Genomic DNA, 25,000 nt, shown 5'->3' with positions numbered 1-25,000 from the left:
AGGTAGGGACACTACCACTGTGCTAAAGGAGCCCTGGCAATCCACTTTTATTTTAAAGATTTAACTATTTTTAAGATATGTTATTAGGCACTTCTGGAGCAACTGGCACTTGAACTCAGGCCTCCTGGCCCAGAGGTAGGGACACTATCACACGAGCAAACAAAAGCACCAGTAACCCACTGTATACTGGGTTAGTAACCTCCAACAGCTGTGGGGCATTGCCAGTTTTGCTGATTGATGATCCACTCCACACTGGGTCAGAAACATGCAGCAGCTGTGTGTACTCTGAGAAAACCCTCTTGTCAATCATTGTCCAGGCTCTGGTGGTTGGAGAAGGGGAGGGGGGGCGGCGGCGGCAGCAGCAGCAATGATGGAGGTAAATTAGATGTTGCCCAAGTTGGGGTGAGATCCGAGAAGGAGTAGAGGGTCTTACTGGGCGCCCTAACTGGTTTGATTAAAAATAGTAGGAACTGAGAGGCTGTAAGAAGCGCGATTTCCCCTCCATCCCTTTGGGGGTGGGGGGATGGTGATGGGACTTTGCCATTTGCTGGCTTCCAGGGTTGTCGCTGCTTTTCCAGCGGACGGTCCAGGAGCGAGGGGGGAGCGAACGGTGAAGGCCCCGTCACTCGACGTTTTGTCGGCAGTGCTCGTGTCTTTACTTACCTCCCGGTTGGGGGGAGTGGGTCCCGTCTTGCTCCATAAACCGGGAAAGGCCGAACAGCCTACTGCTGTTGCTGTTTCTTTTGATATTGTGTAAAACGTGGTGGTTTCCCTCTCGGCGGCACCTGTTCATCGGGAGGAGAAACGCCACGCGCGTGGCCCGAGGACCGTTAGTTTTCAAAATGGTGCACGCGTGCACTCCTGTTGAGGGTGTCCTCGCTCAACATGGACTGGGCCTAGAGCTGCATTTAAATTCCACCAACTGCTATGGTGAGACTCGAACATTCCCTGGGGTAAGTGGATTCATAGTCTAGTATTAAGACCACCAGTCTCGGAGCTGCATCCTGGCGTTTGAAAAAGTCTTCCTATAGACCTATTACACAACCTCTCCGGGCGGGTGAGACTTGAATCTGGACCTTCTGCCCCAAAGATTGTAGATCAGACTGTTCATACAAGTTATTGTACACTTCCTAGGGCAGGAGGGACTCGAACCCAGAGCTCCTAACTCTGGGGTAGGAATACTGCCACAAGACTCTTGGTTGTCATAGCTTGGACTCACTACCACTGTTTTGGAGTCCAAACTCTCACAAATAGACCCCTCTTCAACAGCAGGAAAGACACTATCTCCTTACCCTGACCTCCTATCTAAAGGGATCATCAACCACTCATTAGTGGCTCATTGATTTCTACTGGGTACCACCTGATTTGTAAAGTTCTGTTTGAGTTCTTTACTGTGGCTAAAGTCTAGATGCGTTTTGCCTTGACTTTGAGTTCTGCACATGTGACTTCCCCTCAAATGTGGGAGCAGCAGTCTATGTCACCTTGGACTACAACATTTACAAGGATGAAGAGCAAAGGTGACGCAGGGCTAGACCAGCTGGTTGAAGGGTGGGTGAGAAGAATGCCTGTCAGAGGAGACAATATCCACATAGTATTCAGAATGTCATTCTCCTATTCAAAGCTCACTGAGAAACTATGTGCCAGATGATTGTTTCAGGAAGGACATCCTCTTTGAAATCTGTCATCTGATAGTAGTATTGCCAGAAGCTGGTGAGAATGGTTGTGGTATTGAGCCTACAGCAGATAATATTTGCAACACTTTGCAATTTTCCAGTCGTTTAAAACAGATTTGATTATTACTGTCATGTGTACTGAGGTACAGTGAAAAGTGTTGTCTTATGTGCTTTACAAGCAGACTGTATCCTGCACTCTGTTCTGTTACCCTGATGCACTTGTATAGTACAATATTATAGCTGCCGAGAAGGTGTAGAATGAGATGAATATTTAAGAAGTCCATTCTATTGATTCTGAAGAGTCATCTAAACTAGAAATTTTAGTTTGTTTTTTCTCCATGGATGCTGCTTGACCTGCTGTGATCTCCAGCATTTTATGATTTCAGCCTGAACAACTGCTTGTGGCACAGTCATGGCTGTGACATTGACCAACAGATGCTCTGACTGGGTCTGAGATATTATTGGAATTGATCACAAGTTCTGTGCTGGAAAAGATAGGCTCCTAGCTTTGTGCGTAGCTCCATGCTAAATTAGGGCTGAACTCCTCCATGTCATTAATGTTGTACACAAACCAAATATACAAAGTATTTCTTTGTGCTTATCCATAAATTTTCTTCTGCAATCTGTCCTCATCTAAGCTTTCTGCAAAAAAAACTTGCCCTCTAGCAGGATGGCACATGCGCTATCTTTTCCCTATGCTGTGGTTGCAAGCTGCTTACACCTTGATGTCTCCCCACATGAGGTCCTGCCTATTAAATATTGTCATACAAAACATGCATTGTCAAAGGGGTCAAAAATCCAAACAAACCCCCTTTCCATTGCTTCCGTAGACCACCCACCCACTTTCACAGCCCCTTTGCTACATATTCATTCTCACTTTTATTGGTATATGTTGTTTCTACTTTGTTCAGTGTTTCCTCCTTTTTAAATAGTTGGCATTTTATAAAAACAGGCTCAATAACATGTAACAGCTCATCTGGTCTCAAACTCAAAGGATTAATCAGAACAAATAATATGCAACCATATTTTGGACCTTTATTTTGGAAAGTGCAACAGTGTTCAAACTATCAAATGTGGAAATGTTGATCTGGAAGTTGCATTTTAACCAGAAGCAGCAAATATTCATCTATTGTCATATAATAAATCTTTATCTCAAGGAAAAAGTCACATTGTTCATGATAATTGTGCAAAGTACAAGCTTTAAGGCAAAAGGAATATATAAGGTTTGCTGACATTTTGGTTTATCGCTTTTTCTCAGCATTTGTCAGTACTTTTGTTGCTGAACTTCCATGACTTCTGCAAAAGTTTGTTCTGTTTCTTCTTCAGGGTTGAGCTGCATGCTGCAGAATGTGCAACTTGGAAGGTTAATGTTTTTTCAGACAAGGTCACTGATAATCGCTTATATACCATATGATCAAATCTGGTTTTCTAACTTGTTCTGTATCACCTGGTTAAACTGATTCCACATTGACGTCATCCTCAGATGGGTATTCCAAGAGATTATCATGATGTAACAATGTTTTTATGATAGACTTGTCAGTCAATCTCAATTCTGTTATTGAGGGAGAAGACCCTCTACCTCAGCTTTGGCCAATGTTATTGCTTTGTGTGATCTCCATTACATGGAAAATGTTACAGAGCTCTTCTTAGTCTTGTGGTGCAGTGATAGTATCTCTACCTCTGCACCAGGAGCCCAGGTTCAAGTCCCACCTGTTCCAGTAGTGTGTTGTGACATCACTGAACAGGTAGATTAGAAAATATCTACAGAACTCTTCTTGCCTCTCTTTAAAGAGCCCAGTCGACAATTGTGCCATAATTTTACTCTGTTTTGTATTTGATGCAGTACTTTGGACAATTTTGGCCATAGCTGCATCATTCTGGCACTCTGGAATAAAGAGCTATGTTTGAAGTGTTCCAGTAGTACTTTCAAATCAGTGTTTTCATAGTCTCTGAACTCCTGTAGCTAGTTTTCTTTTGGATTAAGTTTTTATCATGTTTCCAGGAATCATCTTGGTTGACTTTGAGCCAGATCACACTGTCGGGCAGCAGACCAATGGATCAGTATAGTCATAGTCATACAAGACGAAACAGACCCTTTGGTCCAACAGTAATCCCAAACTGAACTAGTCCCACCTGCCTGCACTTGGCCATATCCCTCCAAACATTTCTCATTCATGAACTTATCCAAATTTCTTTTAGATGTTGCAACTGCACCCGCATCCACTGCTTCCTCTGGAAGTTCATTCCACATGTGAACCACTCTAAAACAAAATAAAGTTATCCTTGTGTCATTTTTTTAAAATCTTTCTCCTCTCACCTTAAAAATAAGCCCCCTACTCTTGATATCACCACCCTAAGGAAAAGACACCTGCCATTCACCTTATCTATACCCCTCATGATTTTTATAAACCCCTATAATGTCACTCCTCAACGTCCTACACTCCAGTGGAAAAACGTTGCAGCCTATCCAGCCTTTCCTCAAATCCTCCAATCCCAGCAACATGCTGGTAAATCTCTGAGCCCTCTCCAGCTTAATATCGTTCCTATAACAAGGTGACCAGAACTCGACACAGTACTCCAGAAGAGGCCTCACCAACATCCTGTATAATCTCAACATAATGTCCCAACTCCTATTCTCAAAAGGTGCTAAATGCATTCTTAACCACCTGTCTATATGTGATGCAAACTTCAAAGAAATAGGTACCTGAATCCTGGGACTCTGTTCTATCACACTACTCAGGGCCCTTGTTCATCTTACCAAAATGCAATAGCTCACATTTATCCAAATTAAACTCTGTCTGCCACTCTTCAGCCCATTGAGCCAATTGATCAAGATCTCTTTGTAATCTTAGATAACCTACTTCACTGTGTGCAGTACCACCAATCTTGGTGCCATCTGCAAACTTACTAACCATGACTGCTATATTCTCATCTCAATCGTTTATATGAATGACAAACAAAAGTGGACCCACACCGATCCTTGTGGAACACTGCTGATCACAGGCCTCCAGTCCAAAAAATGACTCTCCACCATCATTCTGTCTCCTGTCAATAAGTTAATTTTGGATCTACTTTGAATCCCATCTGGTCTAACTTTATTAATTAGTCTACCATGCAGAACCTTGTCAAATGCTTTACTAACTTCCAAGTAAACAATGTCTACTGCTCTGTCCTCATCAATCTTCTTCGTTACTTCTTTAAAAAACTCAATCAAGTTTGTGAGACATGATTTCCCTTGCACAAAACCATACTGACTATCTCTAATCATTCCTTGCTTCTCCAAATGCGTATAAACCTTTATCTTTCAGAATCACTTCCCGCAACTTGCCCACCACCGAAGTCAGACTCGCAGGTCTACAGTTCCCAGGCTTCTCCTTGCATCTCTTCTTAAACATTAGCCACTCTCTAATCATCCGGCACCTCGCCTATGGTTATAGATGATACAATTATTTCTGCAAGGGGCCCCACAATTACCTCCCTAATTTACCTCAATATCCTGGGATACACTAAATTACGTCCTGAAGATTTATTCCCCCTTTGTTTTCCATGACCTCCAGCACTTCCTCTTCTATAATATGAACTGTTTTCAAAACATCAGTATTTATTTTTCCCCCAAGTGCTCTACCCTCCATTTCTCTTTCCACAGTAAAAACTGATGCAAAATATTCATTTAATATCTCTCCTGTCTCCTGAGGTTCAACACAAAGACAACCTCTTTGATCATTAAGGGGCCCAACTTTTGAGTTGCTCTCTTGCTCTTAATGTACTTCTAGAATCTCTCTGGATTATCCTTAACCTTATTTGCCAAAGCTTACTTCGTTTCCTCCCTTTGCCTTCCTGATCTCCCTCTTAGAATGCCCCTACACTCTCTTTGTACTGTTCCGAAGAATCATTTGAACCCAGTTGTCTATATCTAATTTGATTTTTTTTTTTTATTCTTGACTCGAACCTCAATATCTTTATTCATTCATTGTTCTCTAATTGTACCAGCCTCACCTTTCTCTCTCTTTAACAGGAACATAATGGTTCTGAACTCTTGTTTTCACACCTTTGAAAGCTTCCCATTTATCAGGCCATGTATTTACCTGTGAACAGTCTACTCCAATCAATTTTTGAAAATTCTTGTGCTATACCTTAGAATTTGCCTTACTCCAATTAAAAATTAAAATTTTTAATGGAAGCCTTATCCTTTTCCATAACTATTTTAAAACAAAATTATGATTACTAGACCCAAAGTGATTTCCAACTATCACTTCAGTCTCTTGCCCTGCCTTATTACTCGAGGGCAAGTTTTGCTCCTTCTCCAGCAGGAACATTTACATATTGATAAAGAAACTTTTCTTGAATACATTTAACAAATTCTTCACTATCCAAATCTTTAACATTATGGTAGTCCCAGTCTATGTTTGGAAAATTAAAATCACTTACAATTACAACCTGATGATTCTTGCATATATCTGAGATCTCTCTACCTACTTTTTCCGCAGTTTCCCTCAAGGTGATCAATCCTTTTTTATTTCTAATTTCAACCCATATGTTTTCCCTGAATGATTTTTTTGGAAACATCTTCTTTAGTTACAACTTCCTTAAGATTGAAAGAAAGCAATTTTGTCTTCTGCAATCCCTTTCAATTCAATGCTGCTTTAGGTTCACCCCAGGGACTTTCTTTTGCTGATGTATTACAGCTTGGGACCATCTCCTGTGAAAGGTCTTGCAGGATCTCTTGCACTATGGAAACACTATCAACTACCTTGGGTAATGCTTGCGTTGTATCTCTGGAAAAAAGAAGGGAGGTAAGAAAGTTTCTCCAAAACATCCATATTAGATGAACAGTGAAGTACCTCCTCTCCATTGCCACCAGTGTTTGTTACTTGTGATCAAGCGAATGAGTGCCCGAGTTCCCTCTACACATGTTGATCTGAAAATGGTTAGCAAGCTCGCCATTTTTGCAGTGTTTCCTAAGACCGTTATGTAGAATGATACATATGAAATTAAGAAGCCTTCACCTCTGGTCAAGTGGATGTCTTTTGTACAGATTTTTGACAGTAATTTCTAATCAGTATGCCATACAGTTAACTTGATGACTTACATACTAACAGCAGAACACAGCCTTGCTGGAATATGTATATTGTGCTTCAGTGAAAGAAGGCAAAATTTCACCACCAAGATACAATTGCCTGACCTGCCATCTGAAGTCTTCGTTCATTTTTTTAAACACTATTTCAACTTTGAAATAATCAGCTAGGATCAAATCAATCAAAAAACTTTGCAATGAAACAATTAGGCATAAACATTTTGAATAATAGACCAAATGAAAGCACATGGCCATTGTCATTTCTCATTGTTTCTCCATTCCAAACCTCACCCACCACCACATAAAATTAAAATGTGATTGACTGCCTCTGTGGCTGCTGCTGCTTTTCTTAGTACATGGGCCAGCTCTTGGTCTCCTTTCTGGGTTTCTTGCCACCTATATTGCCTGCTGTGTTTCATCACGCTATCTGATATCCAGTATTGGATAAATAAAACTATTCTCCATTTAAATATTGTGAAGACTTTGAATTCCACCAGAAACTCATTTCTCTAGCTACAAACTCCATATCATCTCCTTAACCAATGTTTGAGGCCGATTCAAAACATTCTGAACTTCGACAATCTATTTAACACTAAGCTGACCTTCTGAGGACATTTCCATCATTATGACTTCCTATTTAAACCAACATAATTTCTCTTGTGTTTGCCCTGCCTTTGCTCATCTGCTACTGAAACCATCAATTCCCTCGTTCACTCTAACATTGACTAACAAAATGCAGTCCTGACTAGCTTCCAATTCCCCATTAACTTGAGTTTCTGCCAAAGCATCATTCAACCATCATCCTTGTGCTTGCTCACCTACATTGTCTCTGTCTCTGGTCTGTCAACACCTCGACTTTAAAAAGCCTGTGCTTTTGATCAAAGTTTAATGGCCTGATCTTTCCTTAACATTGTTGGGCTGCAAGAGGATACAACATTGAGGGTTCTTTTTGGCTTCCACCAATTGTGACTACTTTCACATTCCTGATTTTGATCCTTTAACTTGATCTTGCTTTCAACTGCCTAAATCTACAGCTCTGAAATTCCTTTCCTTGACCTTTCTGCCTCTTTAAGATGCTGTTTGAATCCTACCTCTGACCAAGCTTTTGGTCACCTGCCCTAATATTGCTTTGTGAAGTTCAGTGTCTAATTTGGTCATCATTCCTGCAAAACACTTGGGATGTTTTGCGACATTAAAGGTCCTATATGCAGGCAAGCTTTTAGATTTTTGAATCTAGGTGTACAATTTTAAAAGTATGCATAATGTCATGTATTTTCATACTATATTTTGCTAGCAAAATGTGCATATGGAACAGAAGATTGCTACTACAATAGAAAAAATGAAACGGTGTCTGTTCTACCAGCTGATGATAATTGAAAATTACCACAAGGCCATTAGCAAAGAGCTGGGGCCGCTTGTTGAATGGGTATGTTACTGTAAATTTTAATCATGAATACATTCCCAAGGAATGGAACATTTTGACTCTTTATAGCAGTAAATTTTTGATTTTAATGTGAATATCCTTTATATTTTCAAAATACTGCATTGCAGTAAGTCCTTTACATTCAAGTGAATATGTATGAATGATGAGTTTTTGCTTTGTTTGCAGGTTTATGTTCCCGATTAATAGAATCCAAATCTTCCCCTTCTAAAAACAGGCACAATCATCAGTAAAATTAATTCACTTTTGTTCATAGTGGGTTTAAATTTCAACAACAGTAGCACAAACAAACAAATTTTCACTGTTTATTTGCATGGCTTATATTATTTGATTAATGAATATAGAAAAATGTAAACTTGCAGGCATAGCCTGGTTTGTAAGCTCATTTTATTAGCCCTGCAGTTTTTATTTATGTGCTATACAAAACTCTCCTAAAAACAGACAACCTGTAACATCAGGAGGTTGCTGATGATTTTGCTTGATATTATGTTGTTGATTTGACTTCTGCACCATGATCTTTTTTGGAATGTTGTCAAGGCTTGCCACTTATTGGTTTCATGGTAAATCTGTCCCACGTTCTGCATCAACAATGATACTTTTGTCCAAGTACTCCCAGAGTATCAAAGAAATTTTTTTCTTAATCGTAGTCCAGTATGTGTTGTAGACAGAAAGCAACACCCTGCCTTTACCACTTAGTCCTAGATTGCTTGTAGTCTTTAATCTGTGCCTGACTAGGATTAATTGTGTTTTACATGAGGTCTTTTTACACGGTGTCTTTTTTTTATATACTTCCACAGACCCCACTTAAGTTGATGTCCTGGTAATATAGTCAATATGCTGTGCCCAAGCTATACTTAAAGAACAAAGAAAATTACAGCACAGGAACAGGCCCTTTGGCCCTCCAAGCCTGCGCTGATCCAGATCCTCTATCTAAACCTGTCACCTATTTTCCAAGGATCTGTATCCCTCTGCTCCCTGCCTATTCATGTATCTGTCTAGATACATCTTAAATGACGCTATCATGCCCGCCTCTACCATCTCTGCTGGCAGTGCATTCCATGCATTGAACTTTCCACACGTAAAGAACTTTCCACGCATATCTCCCTTAAACTTTCCCCCTCTCACCTTGAAATCGTGACCCCTAGTAATTGAGTCCCCCACTCTGGGGAAAAAGCTTCTTGCTATCCACCCTGTCTATACCTCTCATGATTTTGTAGACCTCAATCAGGTCTCCCCTCAACCTCTGTCTTTCTAATGTAAATAATCCTAATCTACTCAACTTCTCTTCATAGCTAGTGCTCTTCATAGCTAGTGCCCTCCATACCAGGCAACATCCTGGTGAACCTCCTCCGCACCCTGTCCAAAGCATCCACGTCCTTTTGGTAATGTGGTGACCAGAACTGTACGCAGTATTCGAAATGTGGTCGAACCAAAGTCCTATACAACTGTAACATAACCTGCCAACTCTTGTACTCAATACCCCGTCCGATGAATGAAAGCATGCTGTATGCCTCCTTGACCACTCGATCGACCTGCGTTGCCACCTTCAGGGTACAATGGACCTGAACACCCAGATCTCTCTGTGCATCAATTTTCCCCAGGGCTTTTCCATTTACCATATAGTTCGCTCTTGAATTAGATCTTCCAAAATGCATCACCTCGCGTTTGCCTGGTTTGAATTCCATCTGCTATTTCTCCACCCAACTCTCCAATCTATCTATATTCTGCTGCATTCTCCGACAGTCCCCTTCACTATCTGCTACTCCACCAATCTTAGTGTCATCTGCAAACTTGCTAATCAGACCATCTATACCTTCCTCCAGATCATTTATGTATATCACAAACAACAGTGGTCCCAATACGGATCCCTGTGGAACACCACTGGTCACAGTTCTCCATTTTGAGAAACTCCCTTCCACTACAACTGTCTCCTGTTGCCCAGCCAGTTCTCTATCCATCTAGCTAGTACACCCTGGACCCCATGCGAACTTCACTTTCTCCATCAGCCTACCATGGGGAACCTTATCAAACGCCTTAGTGAAGTCCATGTATATGACATCTACAGCCCTTCCCTCATCTATCAACTTTGTCACTTCCTCGAAGAATTCTATCAAGTTGGTAAGACATGACCTTCCCTGCACAAAACCATGCTGCCTATCACTAATAAGCCCATTTTCTTCCAAATGTAAATAGATCCTATCCCTCAGTATCTTCTCCAGCAGCTTCCCCACCACTGACATCAGGCTCACCGGTCTATAATTACCTGGATTATCCTTGCTACCCTTCTTAAACAAGAGGACAACATTAGCAATTCTCCAGTCCTCCGGGACCTCACCCATGCTCAAGGATGCTGCAAAGATATCTGTTAAGGCCCCAGCTATTTCCTCTCTCGCTTCCCTCAGAAACCTGGGATAGATCCCATCCGGACCGTGGGACTTGTCCACCCTAATGCCTTTTAGAATACCCAACATTTCCCCCCTCCTTATGCCGACTTGACCTAGAGGAATCAAACATCTGTCCCTAACCTCAACATCCGTCGTGCCCCTTTCCTCAGTGAATACCGACGCAAAGTACTCATTAAGAATCTGACTCGTTTTCTCTGACTCCTTGCATAACTTCCCTCCTTTGTCCTTGAGTGGGCCAACCCTTTCTCTAGTTACCCTCTTGCTCCTTATGTACAAATAAAAGGCTTTGGGATTTTCCTTAACCCTGTTTGCTAAAGATATTTTATGACCCTTTTTAGCCCTCTTAATTCCTCGTTTCAGATTGGTTCTACTTTCCTGATATTCTTCCAAAGCTTTGTCTGTTTTCAGTCGCTTAGACCTTATCCTAGTTGTCCTAGTCTCTCAATTTCACCGGTCATCCATGGTTCCCTAATCTTGCCCTTTCTATCCCTCATTTTCACAGGGACATGTCTTTCCTGCACTCTAATCAACCTCTCTTTAAAAGCCTCTTTTACCCTCAAACAGTTGCTGCCAATCTACATTCCCCAGCTCCTGTTGAATCTTGCTACAGTTGGCCTTCCCCCAATTTAGCACTTTTCCTTTAGGACCACTCTCGTCTTTGTCCATGAGTATTCTAAAACTTGTGTGCAAAATCCTCCACTTTCTGCTGGTTTTGCTTGATTTTGAAAGCAGCTCCATCTTAACATCCCAGTAGTTTAGTATACTTTAAAGATTATATCTTATAATAGGCTGGAAGTAATTACAAATTCCCTAGGGCGCAAATATAATTCCCTGTCAGCAAAAGTCTTTGAGGCCAAAACACTGTTTTCAAGAAGGGGTTAAGTATAGTTCTTCGAGCTAAATGGATCAAAGGGTGTCGGGAGAAAGTGGGAACAGGGTACTGAGTAGAATGATCAATCATGGTCATATGGCAGAGCAGATTTGAAGGGTTGAATAGCCTACTGCTGTTCCTGTTTTCTATGTTTCCATACTTGTGATTTTAGAAATTGTGCAGGGTATCCAGTCGAAGTTAAATAGATATGGATGCTTAATTGTACTTAGTTATCTTTTCAAATTTGACGTTTCAATAAATAAAATATTCTAACTGTCTATAAATAGGTGACATGGAGTTTATGATAAGCCATATCGCATTAGATCTAATGAAAACATAATGAGAAGAAAACTGTTTTTCTAATTCCATGTTTCTTTGATTCTTGAGAATTGCAAAATATGTTTTTACTTTACAGACTATAGTGATCTTCACAGGGAACATTTCCTAAGAACTACTGTAGCTTACCTAATGAAGGATATGCTTTGCCATAGAGAGAGTGTAATGGCAGTACACCAGAATAAATTCTAAAATGGTGGCACTGAGCTATGAGGAGAGATTGAGGCGATTTGGCCTCAATTTTTTGAATTTTGAGGTTATTTAGATTAAGAGAACACAATCTCAGAATAAGAGAAAGCCATTTGAGATAGTGAGCAATTTGTTCATTCTGATGGCAATGAATCTTTGGAATTCTCTTCTCCAGAATACTGAGGAAGGTCAGTTATAAAATGTGTTCCGACAGAGATCAATAGATTGAGAGATGAAGTAGTGTAGGAAAATGTTGAGTTAAATGATCAATCATGATCTCTAGAATGGTGGAGTAGGCTTGAGGTTGAATGGTCTACTATTGCTCCAGTGTTCTAGCTACGTTCCTGCAATCTTGGCATTTCGTGCATCCCTGTTTCCTTTACCTCCTTGGTGGTTATGCCTTCAGCTGTCCAGACCCTAAGTTCTGAAATTCTTAAACCTGTCTGAGTCACTAGCTATATCATGCTTATGACTTCTAATGGTTAAGACAATGTTGTCCAGAAGCACCTTAGGATGCTTGATATGGAGAAGAGAAGTGCTATGGGTATGCAAGTTGTTGATGAAAATTGACTTGTGGTAATATGTTTTTACAGGTCAGATTGAATATTCAGAACATTACTTTTAAAGAAGATTTCTGCAAAATTTATGAAGTTGTCTTTGGTCAACTAAGTCAACTATGCAGTTTAAGTAAAGAATTATACAAAAGTTTTCAAGAAACTAAAACAGGTAATTCCTCATCTGGAACTAAAAATCTGTAAAATCTCATAGGTGCATTAAAAGAAACTTGTTATGTCCTGAACAATTTTTTTAGGAGGTACACAAGAAAAGTGAATGTAAAATCTAGAGACTAGTTGCAAATTGTATTTCTAACTGAGCAAAGATACAATCTGTATATGAAAAAAATGAAATTGTTCATTGGTTTGTTAACAAAAGATTGTCAAAGCTAATGTTAACTATCTGAACTTTTTTTTTGCTTTCACTTTTTTAGTGCTTTCAGTTTTAGTCGTTGATGGCTTAGCAAATCAGTTATTATTTGGCGTGCTCTTACCTTACTTTCCTTTAATGTGCTGTTCCTCTGAAGTCTTTCAGAGATGTGACACTACAGACACATTCTCAAATTAAGACATTCATTTATATGGTGCACTAAAGTTGGAAATTCAGCTTCAAATCACATTCTGGTCTAATTATTCTTCATACTTGAATACTGACTTTGGCTGAAAACTGTAGATTGTCATTTCACATTCTGTGTAGGGTAATTATAAGAGTTTAAGTTTGAGATCAATTATACAAAATTACTGTCTAAACGTAGATTTTTTAAGAAGCACTCAGGAAATTAAAGGAAAGTACTTTCCGGTATTCACATTGTCAAAATATATTGCTATGGCATAAATGTTTAAAGATCATGCCTAAATCTAACAAAGATTAGATGTTTTTTTCGAAGTTATTTTTTCTGTTCCTCATTAAGGCCTTGTCTGCTATCACAGGCATCTTGTTTCAAGTAGGAATTGTGGCAGCTGGACAACAGACTGCAACAAAGAAACGTTTTTCTTTCGGAGTTCCTGCATTCGGTTCTACAAGTTATATTAATGGTTTAGCTCCAGAAGATTTTCCAACAGGTGTTAAACAACATGTATGTGTACATATTCATGAAGGACCTGGCATCTGTAGTCCAAAGCTTGTTATTTCCAAAACAAATACTTCCCAAGTAGTTGATGCATCTTGTGAGGAAATGATATCAGAATCTAAATTGCAAAAGGAAGAGCAATCAGTGAGGCATTCCAGTGATTGTTCCCCTTTTCTCAACAGACAGTTTTCAGAAGTGGACCGACCTCCAGAAGAAATTGGATCATCAAATCTATGCAATGAGCTCATTGTAGAAACAGTAAAGGAGACATTATCTACTGAAAACTCAAGTTGCACAAGTGTGCACTTGAAGCAAGAAGGTCCACGTATCCTTTCTAACAAAAACAAGTCTACAACTGAAAATCAAACATATATCGTTCGATCAGAATGGGAAGTTTGGGACACTTTAGAATTCCCTTCATCAGTTAGGCCTGAAAAAGAACGGATGTGTAATGGACAAGTACCAGCCTCAACTCTTGATAACATTTCATCTCCAGAACCCTTGAACCTGAATGATACTTTCAGCCACCCAAATCCAACTGAACAAGCAGCAACCTCAAAAAATTGTGTGGTTTCTTTGGAACAATACATGAGTTCAAATTGTATCTTGGAACCATTAAGTAGGAGTTATTTTTCAAATTCACCTGTTGGAAGGGATATAAAACCACCTGAAGCCAGTGATATACCAGAATTCCAGTTTTGTCGGTGGCAGGAGATAGAGATAAGGGTCAGTTATGCAATCGATCCACACTATTTCTACATACAGCACCTTGGTCAGGAGCTACCGGAACTGATGAGACAATTGAAGTAAGTACATGAAAGGATTTTCCTATGTTGTCATTAAAGAATCATATCTTTGTAGTGGGGAGCAAAGTTTCACAAGAACACATTGCCAAAATTCAGACAGCTCAATGAGGCAACAGTGACTCTTAGTTGGTAACACTTAGTCCCTCTAGTATTGCACAATATGGAGTCAACACAAAGTGCAGTCTTTGAATGAAGACGGCATGAGGCAGAATGTTAATTGGATCAGGGGACCAGGCATAATTCAGTCCCCATTTTAAAATTATACTTCTATCCTTACTTTTGATATTATCATTATAAATGCGAACATCAGAATTTATAATGAAAGCAATCGATCACTTGGAACCTGACATACGTCTCGTTACAGTAGAGCCAGTCACAGTACCAGAAACCCGGCAATCAGTGCTATACTTCCCCGAGAGGCCATTCTTCACCACCCAACACACCCCCAATCGTTTCCAAGATGACATACTGGCATACCTGTTTGAAATGTTACCCTGAATCACATCTAATGTTGGATACTGTCTGAATTTTTGCAAGTGTAGACTACTGTGTATAGTCAGTACCTTGCACCCTTTTTGATACAACCTACCAGTTTTTGGGATGTATGGCCTACATGCCTGGCATCTCACAGGCACTGAAATTCACAATGTGTTTATGGCTTGATGGCAGGTGAACACCACTCATGTTGCTGCTGTATAATAACAGCATGAAACAGCTAGCTTCATCTGTTGCTCAAAACTTGTATGTCGTCATTTCACATACCTAGCCCATACATTGATGTACCGCTCAAAGAAGCCATAGACATGGATGCTGTAACATGATGACATGGTGACCTAGATTTGCCAACATTGTGTAAATCAGTATTTGCTAAAGTATGAAGTCAGCAGCTCACGTAGATGAGTTCAGTTTCCAACAATACCATGTATGCTCAAATAGGTGGTGTTTCCCTGGGATCCCCATTAGGCCCAATGATCTTAAATTCTTGTTGGGTTCCATGGGAGATGTGACTTAACCTTCTACCTCTTGCATGTTTTTGATAAGTTGAATCTGCAATTGCATGTAAGAATTTACTTGACTTAATGTGCTCCATCCTGCAGTTAAAGTTTCATTTGAAATGAGTTCTTTTTCTACCACCAAAACACAGTGGCAGCAGTGTGCACCATGACAACTCGCCAAAATCTCTTAGCACCTTGCAAACCTGTGATCTGTGCCACCTAGAAATATATGGATAGCTGACACATGAGGACATCACAGTTCCCTCCAAGCCATACACCATCCTGACTTGGAGCCATATTGCTGGTCCCTTCACTGTTATTGAATCAAAATCCTGGAACTCCTCCCTAACAGCACAGAGAGTATACCGATAACACGTGGACTGCAGTGGTTCAAGAAGGCTGCTCATCACCACCATCTCAGGCAGTTAGGGATGGGCAGTAAATACTGGCCTAGCCAGCGATGCCCACTCCTTGTAAATTAATTTAAAAGAAAATTATTGGTTCCCAACGCTTGGTTTGGATTTCGGGCCATGGATATGACCAGAATCACTGAGATTTTTAGTGTAATTTTTATTATACTGGATGAAATGTAGATGTAGAATTTGTTTCTCCAGCATGCACTAAGCAACCTGCCTCAATCCAAAAAAAGCAGTTCGACATTTTACTTTCCAACAATGAGATTGACAGGTGCTAAAGTATACTTTGATTCTGTCAATTGCAAAATCCCAAAATCTGAAGTATTGATCTAGATCCTGGGACCAGAAATATCCTTTTCTGTGGACTTGCCATGCTAACCATTTTCTCCTCACCAGCTGAGCCAATTGCCAAAACTAACATTTGGGTTGTATTTTTAATTGCAGTATTGAATGCTGTAGGAATTCTGCTACATTGAGTTCCATCCCTATGATCAGCTCCTACGTGTGTGCTTGGCTCCCTGAAAGCAAGCAGTGGTATCGGTCTCGTGTAATCAGAATTGTGGGAGATACAACAACACATGGTATGCACGTAGGCTATATGCCAATTTAGTTTAAACATTTTTTTAAATAAGGATGTAGTAAGTTGAATGAGACTTGAGAAAAAGTACAAGTCTTGTGCTTTCATGTAATTTTTTGATAACCTGCGAATCATCCTTTTTATTGGAGTAAAAGGACAGCATAAGTGGTCTTCAGAAAAAAGAGAAATTGTTGGAAAAATTCAGCAGATCTGGCAGCATCTCGGATCCAGTGACTCTTCAGTCTGTCTTCATGGAAATGTCAAGTTGGTGACCTGTCAGTGGGGCTGTTAAACTGACATTCACCAAAGCTAGTCCTTGATTGACATTAGTATATATCCACTTTTCAGAGGACCTAACCCATGCAATTATAGTATGAAACTGGATCCCAGCTGAAATTGGCCAAATGATCACACAACTAAACATATGACCTTGTGTTCTGTTTTCTGCTGTTGTTATAATTTTTTAGATTATTCTACATGAGCATATCAGTAACCATGGCATCATTATTGCTGTAATCTCAGTAGAGGCTGTTCACATTTCTTGTTTTAAAAGTCTGAAAATCTCTCTTTTTTGCTAAATGCATGAATCTGCAAGGTTCATGGTTTAAAACAAAAGAATTTTACTGCACATAAATCAAATAACATGAATTGTAGTAGCTATACTCTATCTTAAATAGTTGTGCTAAAGGTATTAAAAGTGCAGTGACGATGGTTGATTGTGCTCCAAACTACTCAACTTTTCCTTCTACACCAGCAAAAAAAACTCAAGTCGGATACTTATCAGAAGTTAGAAGGTTAACCATTTGCTCCGAATGCTGTTTCAAACATTCATCTGAGGGTTCTGATTCTTGGCTTTTGCTCTTGCTTCCATCAAGGTTATCCCTTTAGGTCGTCTTCAGGCTTATAGATTATCAGTTTATACATTATTGTCTTAAGTATAGACACCTTGGGTCAAAACATCCCTAGTTCTAATACTTTCTAGCTCTGCAATCTTGCACCTAAAACTGTGTCTCAGCTTGGCCATCCCAGCAGTTAAACTCACTGTTCTAAATTATTTTAGCCAGCAACCAGAATTTCAACTGAATCCTGCTTGAAAGAGATGTTTCCTGCAACAAGCTAGTTCTAAACTATGGCTTGAGAACAGCAGTATGCCCAGGGGCCTACTCGCCTCTCTACTTATGGTTGACCCTCCTTTTATCCTATTACCTCCCAGGATGGTTCATTAGATCAGTTATTGAAAACAAGCTGTTATTCACAGTAAATCACCTTTCAGAGAAATTTAGGGCTGAACTTTTTTTTTTGGCTGTCAGTTTCCTGCAGAGTTTCTTGCTGCAAGGCTTCACAAGGTCTCTCATTGCATTAAACTGGTCTAACTACTGACCAAGCCATTACCTACCCCTGCTCTGGTACCCCCTCACCCAATTCAAGACCAATCTTAACCACGCTCTGTCCTGAGAATAACTCGTCAGTCCCAGAATATCCCATATTTGACTAGTATTCCTGGTGTCTGCACAATCTTTAAAAGACCATTGTTCACCTGGACAAGCACTGTTAGTTTGGAGCAGTCTTACATGGTTCCACACTTTCTCCCAGACATGGCAGAGAAGGGAAATTTCGCACCTCGCTTTACAGGCAAAGACATAGAGGTCCTGTTGGACAGTGGTGCAAAAGCAAGGTTCCTTTCCCCCTGCCCGCCAGGACCAACAGAGGAGTTCATGACATCGGTTTGGTTAACCTGGTCTAAGGTTGCTTTCGGGTCAGTCCAAACCATCTGGTAGAATGCACAGCAATATAAGGCAAAGGTTGACGACTGCCCAAGATTGCCACCATCTCTCCAATAACTCACTCTACTGACCCCTGCTACTGTATCCACCTCCCGACAAGGCTCATGCTCTACCACTTCACTATTGCCTGCAATATCTTCCCGCACTTGCAGTCTCTCACCCCAATCCCAACTGTGTGCTTTTGTGCTGTTTCTCACTCACTCAGGCACCCCTCCCTCCCCGCCACCTGCTCTAGGACTAATAGCTGTGGAATCCACTTTCATCTCTGAATATTCATCATTCACTTACTCCAGGAGGAAAACATCCGACAGTAAGGAATAGAGTCAAAACGGCTGCTGGGCTGCCTGGTGTTTGGCTCCTTGTTCCTTATGAGCAGCCGATCCCAAGTTTGACTGCCTTGAGCATCAGCCTGATCATATCCAAATGTTTGGATTGAAATCGAGGCTTCCCTTTACTTGATGTGCTGGGGCCCTCTTACTGAATCCTTTTGATTTGACTGAGGACTGCTAATAACCATGATAAGCTTCCAAGCTTTGTGTCTCTGCTAAACAGCAGAGCAACACATGGTGCTATGAGCCTAGTATCTCCAGCTGAGGGACAAGGTGCAAAAAATGCAAGCCAAGGCAAGGATGCTGTGAGCATCCTGTAGGCTCAAAGTAAGTAAGCTCGGAGAGCATGCAAGCAGCCTAGTGATGCAATCTGGTCCACTGCATAAACTGGTTGGTTGTTCTTGTGTGCAAAAGGTCTTTGCAGCATTACAATGGTAATTGTTGTTGTATTCCCAGATGCAGCATTGAATTGCAGAAGCGTATTGAAAGTGCACTGGACATGTGTCATAAGGGTTCTTAAAGGCTGGCACATTAGAATACCGTTGTCTGTGGAAGTGGCATGCATGTGGCCGGTTTGCTCATGGTGAATGGCAAGATAGGAAGCTAATATTGTACAACTTGACACATTGGTAGAGAAGCCAGGAAACTGGTCAAATGATCATTTATTTTCATAGGTATGCAAGGACAGCAAGCTTTATCACTAATGAAGTGGAGAATCAGCTCTGCTGCATTATAGATACTTCCCAGCCTATACAAAATAATGTGAAATTAATATTGCAAATCTCACTTTTCTGCTGTTTTCCCACAGTTTTCATGGGCATGCCTGTATTTCATCCAAAGTCAAGCCTACCTTGGTGATAGTGCAGCACCTGCCTTTGTGCATGTGGGTCCTATTTGCTTTTATTATTAAAATTTGTCCCCTAACTAACTGTAACTGATTCAAGCTCTTCAAAGCTGTATATTAATAAGGTGAGATTTGCCCTTACTGAGGTTGATAACCAACAGTATTCACCCTCAGTTAGTAATTCATCATACCGTAGTGAGAATTTTATTTCTGTCCAGAACATATTTAAAGGATGTAGTGAAATACCCCCAGGAGTTAAACATTGCTGGATTTCTTGCACGATTCTGCCACATTTTACACTATAACCCACATTGTTCAGGTCCCTGTACATTTCCACCCATAGTTCTTAAAGGAACATCATTCCAACACAAAATATAGATTTTTTTTTTTTCCCCAAAAGCCCATTGGTCGTCATATTACAGTGAAATTCTGGTATGGCAAGTTTGACTGGTATAGAATGATTCATGGAAGATTGCTGTTAATTTTTAAAATTTATTCTTGAGGGGTGAACATTGCTGGTAAATAAACATTTCCATCTTTAATTGCATAGAATGCAAATGACTTAAGTTCATTCGTGATTTGCGGAAAGTTTATCCAACTGGATGATCAAAGAATTGTCCTTTAACAGGTAAACTGTATGCATAGTGGATGCAGCCCCTCCCCTACTGCTGTTGTGTTTGAGTTTTGGCTTGATGTCAATAAAGGAACATCAATTTTAAAATACAAAAAAATTAGCATAACTTTAACCCTATTGAAATACTAATATTATTTAACTAATACTCATCAACTGTTCCAATATGGTAGCATTCCAAAACACATCCTTGGCAAAGACCAATTCAGCAAAACCGATTCACTCACATGCTATCATCAGTCCAGGAGAAAGGAAAAACAAAGAATGAACCTAGCAGCAGAGACAAAACTCAAGCTTTTTTGCAGCAGCAGAGACAGAACTGTATCCAGCAGCTTCAACTTCAAAAACACCGTCTTCAACACATGAAAGCACAAACTATAAAACTCTGGGTAAATATGAGCTTGACTCAACCGACTCACTTCTTTTGTCTATTTTTTTAAAAACAAATACAAAGCTATTTACTCTGCTTTCCATGGAGCAGACACCTCAACATGAGATTTACAACACCTCACTTCGAGAACCAGGACAGAACAAATCCCTCTTAAAGGCATAGATCGTCACACTGTGAACTACTGTTTTTTTGACATGTTGACTGCAAAGGCTTGGGGAAGTCAGGAGGTGAGTTTAGAATTCCTAGTATTTAACCTATTGTTGTAACCATAGCCTTGATTGAAATATCGAATTTTGAGTGTTGTGGGAAATTTATATTTTTCTTTCTGAATTAGACCAGTGTGTTGTTACATGATAAGTCAATAGTAGGTAGTTATGTTAGTTAGGTGTTGGGAATTTGTGCTATTGAGTCAGTTTATTGTCATACCGTTTGTGTTAAAGGAGTTCTAGTACAAAATATTAAATGTTTTGTTCATCCAGTTGGATAAAATTTGCACAAATCATGAATGAGCTTAATTATTTACATTCTATGATACACTAACTTTAAAGACCAACACATTCGCAGCAAGTTATTGAAAAGCTCTTTTCCTTCTGAACTGAACAGTCTGTTTGTATTCTTTTTTTTATTAAAAGAGATTTACATTGAAGGGATAAATTGTTAACTTTGACATTATTTTGCAGGTGATTACCAACACCACCTACTGGAAGTGTTGTGTGTAGATTATGGATTTTCTGCTTGCCTTTCATTAAGTTATTTAAAATGTCTTCCTCCAACATATCGTGTCCTTCCCCAGCAAGCATTGTGTGTCTCTTTAGCAAACGTAAGTACATAGGGATGTGAGGTTTACTAAAATTCTGAACATGGAGAGTTTTTATTACACTGAATCAAACCAAGGCCAATTATGCTGTTTAAGCCCTTCTTGATTTTAACGTACACCAGTTGAACTAAAACTTAAATGCTGAATTTAGAAGCTTGAGTGTCACAGGTGTGCTGCACCAATGCTAATTGCCTCAGGCATGATAGAATATAAGTTGATTGATATTGACTGCTTCTCCTTCACCCAACCAAGTTCTCCTTACTCATTATTTTTGAGACTGTTATTCTCATAAACAAAAAACAACATGGCATAAGTAATCCACTCAGATAGTAGGAACTGCTGATGCTGGAGAATGTGATCCCCTATTCCCAGTTCCTCCGCCTCCGCCGCATCTGCTCCCAAGCTGAGGCTTTCCACTCCCAGATATCCCAGATGTCTTCGTTTTTCAAGGACTGCAATTTCCCCCCACAGTGGTCAAAAATGCCCTCGACCGCATCTCTTGCATTTCCCACACCTCAGCCCTCACACCCCCTCCCCACAATAAAAACAAAGAATTCCCCTTGTCCGTGTGTGTATCATCCCATTAACCTCCAGATTCAACACATCATTCTCTGCCACTTCCGCCACCTGCAATCTGACCCCACTGCGAAGGATATATTTCCCTCCCCACCCTTATCTGCCTTCCGGAGAGACAGCTGTCTCTGTGACCCCCTTGTCCGCTCCACACTCCCCACTAGCCCTGCCACCCACCCCCGGCACTTTTCCCTGCAACCACAGGAGGTGCTACACCTACCCCTACACCACCTCCCTCACCTCCATCCCAGGCCCCAGGAAAACCTTCCACGTTAAAAAGATGTTCACCTGCACATCCGCTAATGTGGTCTATTGTATCCGGTGTTCCCAATGTGGCCTCCCCTGCATCGGGGAGACCAAGCAGAGGCTCGGAAACTGCTTTGTGGAACACCTACGCTCAGTTCGCGACAAATGACAACGCTTCACAGTCGCCATCCACTTCAACTCCCTCTCCCACTCCATGGATGACAAATCCATCCTGGGCCGCCTCCAGTGTACAACGATGCCACCCAAAAACTGGAGGAACAGCACCTCATATTCTGCCTTGAAACCCTACACCCCAATGGTCTTAATGTGGACTTTTACAAGCTTCAAAATCTCCCCACCCCTGACCTCATCCCAGGACCAGCCCCACCTCTCGTCCCCTCCTCCTTGACTTGTCCATCTTCTCTCCCACCTATCCGCTCCTCCCATCTCACTGACCAACCCCCATCCCCACTTTCTACCTACACTCACCTCTACTAGCTTCATCCCCACCTCCTTGAACTGTCCGTCTTCTCTCCACCTATCTGCTCCACTATCCACCTTCTATCACCGCTCGCCCCGTCTATTTATTTCAGAGCCCCCTTCTCCTCCCCCATTTCTGAAGAAGGGTCCAGACCCAAAATGTCAGCTTTCCTGCTCCTCTGATGTTGCCTGGCCTGCTGTGTTCTTCCAGCTCCACACTTTATCTTATGGCATAAGTAGTGTTGTTAAGTTTCTGTAATGGTTTTCATAATGAGACCATGATACGGTCTTGTGGAACAATGGTAGTGTAATACAGTGCGATGGTAGAAGCCCTGGGTTAAAGTCCTACTTCAGTATTTGAAAGAAGGTGCATTCATAATATAGCTAAACAAGTTGATTATTAGCTCGTAAATTCGTCAAATACATATGGCAGTAAGGGCATAGACAGCAAAAAGCAAAGGCAAAGCCTTGCAGTAATTTGCCAGTCATAACCATGAACCAATCCAGTGGAAGTTCACGTTCTCCAGTGTCCTCTTGAAGCATGGTACCAGAAGAGAGGGACTATGGCTCTCCGTAGACATCCATCATGTGTAATGCTTTTTAACTGAACTGTTAAGCTTATCAAGTTATGATAATGATATACCGATTTGCCCACATTACACCCTAAAATATAAGTTTAACAATGAGTGTATGATAGATTTAAAAACTGTAATAGACACATTTTTGGTGTCTCATGGGATGTGTGAAATAGGATGGGGAAAATGGAGTTGAAGCAGAAGACCAGCCATTATTGTTCTGAATGTTTGGATGTGCTTTGGAGACTGCAGGAGTTTCTTATTATCTTAGTTGAGTTTAGTTGGGGATTGAGGTGGTAGGGCAGAATGTAAGCAGAACAACATCTTCTCAAATTGTCTTTTGCAGGTTTCTCCAATATATGGTGTGACCTGGTCCAGGTCAGAGATAAACTGGTTCAAGAAGTCTGTGAAAAACAAAACATTTTTTGCAAGACTTTATCAAAAATCAAACATTATGACGGTGGCACTTTTCAGTGAAAGAGGGAAAATAGGGCTAATGAGGTATGCAGGCAAGACATCCATGTATGCCTTTTGACTTGTTGTGCTCTTACCTTAATTAAATATACATTTTTGTTTTTAAATTTATACTAATGAGAGCAGGTAAAAATCTGTATCTTTATGCATGGGCCACTTATGTCTGATGTGTCTTCTCTTTTTTTTAGACTAACTGAATCTGCATGTTAACCTTAAGAAAATCCTGAACCAGGACTCCTAATTCCCTTTGTGCTTCAGATTTCTGAAGTTTTTCCCTGTTTAGAAAATAGTTAATGCCTCTTCTTCCTACCAAAGTGCATAACTTCACACTTACGTGCATTGTATTCCATCTGCCACTTTTTTAGCCACTTGTCTAGCATGTTCAAATCCTTCTGCAGCCTCCCTGCTTCCTCAAAACAACCTGTTCTCCACTAATCTTTGTGTCATCTGTAAACCTACCAACAATTCTCTCGGTTTCTTCATCCAAGCCATTAACGTATAACATGAATAGTTTTGGTCCCAATGCCGACCCCTGACGAACTCTACTAATCAGTGGGTGCCACCCTGAAAAAGACCCATTTATGCCTACTCTGCCTGTCAGCCAATCCTTTCCATTTCAGTACCTTGCCCCTAACACTATGGGCTCTTATCTAGAAGCATCCTGTGCGACACCTTGGGAAAGACCTTCTTGAAATCCGAATAGATCACATCCACCGCTCTCCTTCATCTAATTTGCTCATTTCCTCCTCAAAATTCTAACAGATTTGTCACTCTCTTGAAGAAGCCATGCTGACTCAGCCCAGTTTTACCATGCACTTCCTAGTACTCTGCAATCTCATCTTTGATGAGATTTTAACAGTTCATTCTTAAAGTCCGAGGTCAGGTTAACTGGCCTATAATATCCTGACTTCTACCCCCCTCCCTTCTTAAACAGAAGTGTTACATTAGACATTTTCCAGTACTCTGGAACCTTCCATGATTCCAGTGATTACTGAAAGATCACCACCAATACCTTGACAATCTCCTTCAGAACCCTGGTATGTTGCCCATCCAGTAGAGGTGATTTATCTGTCTTCAGACCTTGCAGCCTCGCCAGCATCTTTTCCTTAGTGATGCCCACTCACCTCTGATCCCTGACTCTTGGAAGTTCTGGTATGTTGCTCATGACTTCTACTGGGAAAACTGATGCGAAATATCTATTAATAATAATTTCCTCCATCATTTCTGTTTCCTATTGCTGTTTCTCCAGCCTCGTTTTCCAGTGTTCCGATGTCCACTGTTGCGCCTAATGTTTTAGATATCTAAAACTCTTGCCGTCTTCTAGCTTACTGTCATATTTCATCATTTTTTTTAAAAGCTGTCGTGTGCTGGTTTTTATGGCATGCCAATCCTCTGGCTTTCCATTAATCATCTTTATATTGTATGCTTTTACCTTTGCTCTTATGCTGC

The 25,000-nt window shown here is 40.6% G+C and overlaps 2 protein-coding genes across 2 annotated transcripts in view; one reads left to right on the top strand and one right to left on the bottom strand.

Moving 5' to 3' along the window:
- The window catches only part of serpinh1b (serpin peptidase inhibitor, clade H (heat shock protein 47), member 1b), a 5,902-nt gene extending 5,109 nt beyond the window's left edge, over positions 1 to 793 (bottom strand). Inside the window, exon 1 of the mRNA XM_048605292.1 lies at positions 664 to 793. Coding sequence (XP_048461249.1) covers positions 664 to 793 — 130 coding nt within the window. The remainder of the gene's footprint in view (positions 1 to 663) is intronic.
- Positions 383 to 25,000, top strand: part of LOC109930310 — a 75,790-nt gene continuing 51,172 nt past the window's right edge. The window contains exons 1-8 of the mRNA XM_048605291.1: positions 383 to 953; positions 6,359 to 6,466; positions 8,042 to 8,173; positions 12,583 to 12,715; positions 13,474 to 14,419; positions 16,275 to 16,411; positions 21,067 to 21,206; positions 23,424 to 23,578. Coding sequence (XP_048461248.1) covers positions 843 to 953; positions 6,359 to 6,466; positions 8,042 to 8,173; positions 12,583 to 12,715; positions 13,474 to 14,419; positions 16,275 to 16,411; positions 21,067 to 21,206; positions 23,424 to 23,578 — 1,862 coding nt within the window. The 5' untranslated portion in view covers positions 383 to 842. The remainder of the gene's footprint in view (positions 954 to 6,358; positions 6,467 to 8,041; positions 8,174 to 12,582; positions 12,716 to 13,473; positions 14,420 to 16,274; positions 16,412 to 21,066; positions 21,207 to 23,423; positions 23,579 to 25,000) is intronic.

This window comes from Rhincodon typus, chromosome 14, assembly GCF_021869965.1.
Source record: "Rhincodon typus isolate 14 chromosome 14, sRhiTyp1.1, whole genome shotgun sequence".
NCBI classification, from domain to species: Eukaryota; Metazoa; Chordata; class Chondrichthyes; order Orectolobiformes; family Rhincodontidae; genus Rhincodon; species Rhincodon typus.
Note: the sequence above shows the minus strand (reverse complement) of the source record. Positions and strands in the feature narration are given on the sequence as shown.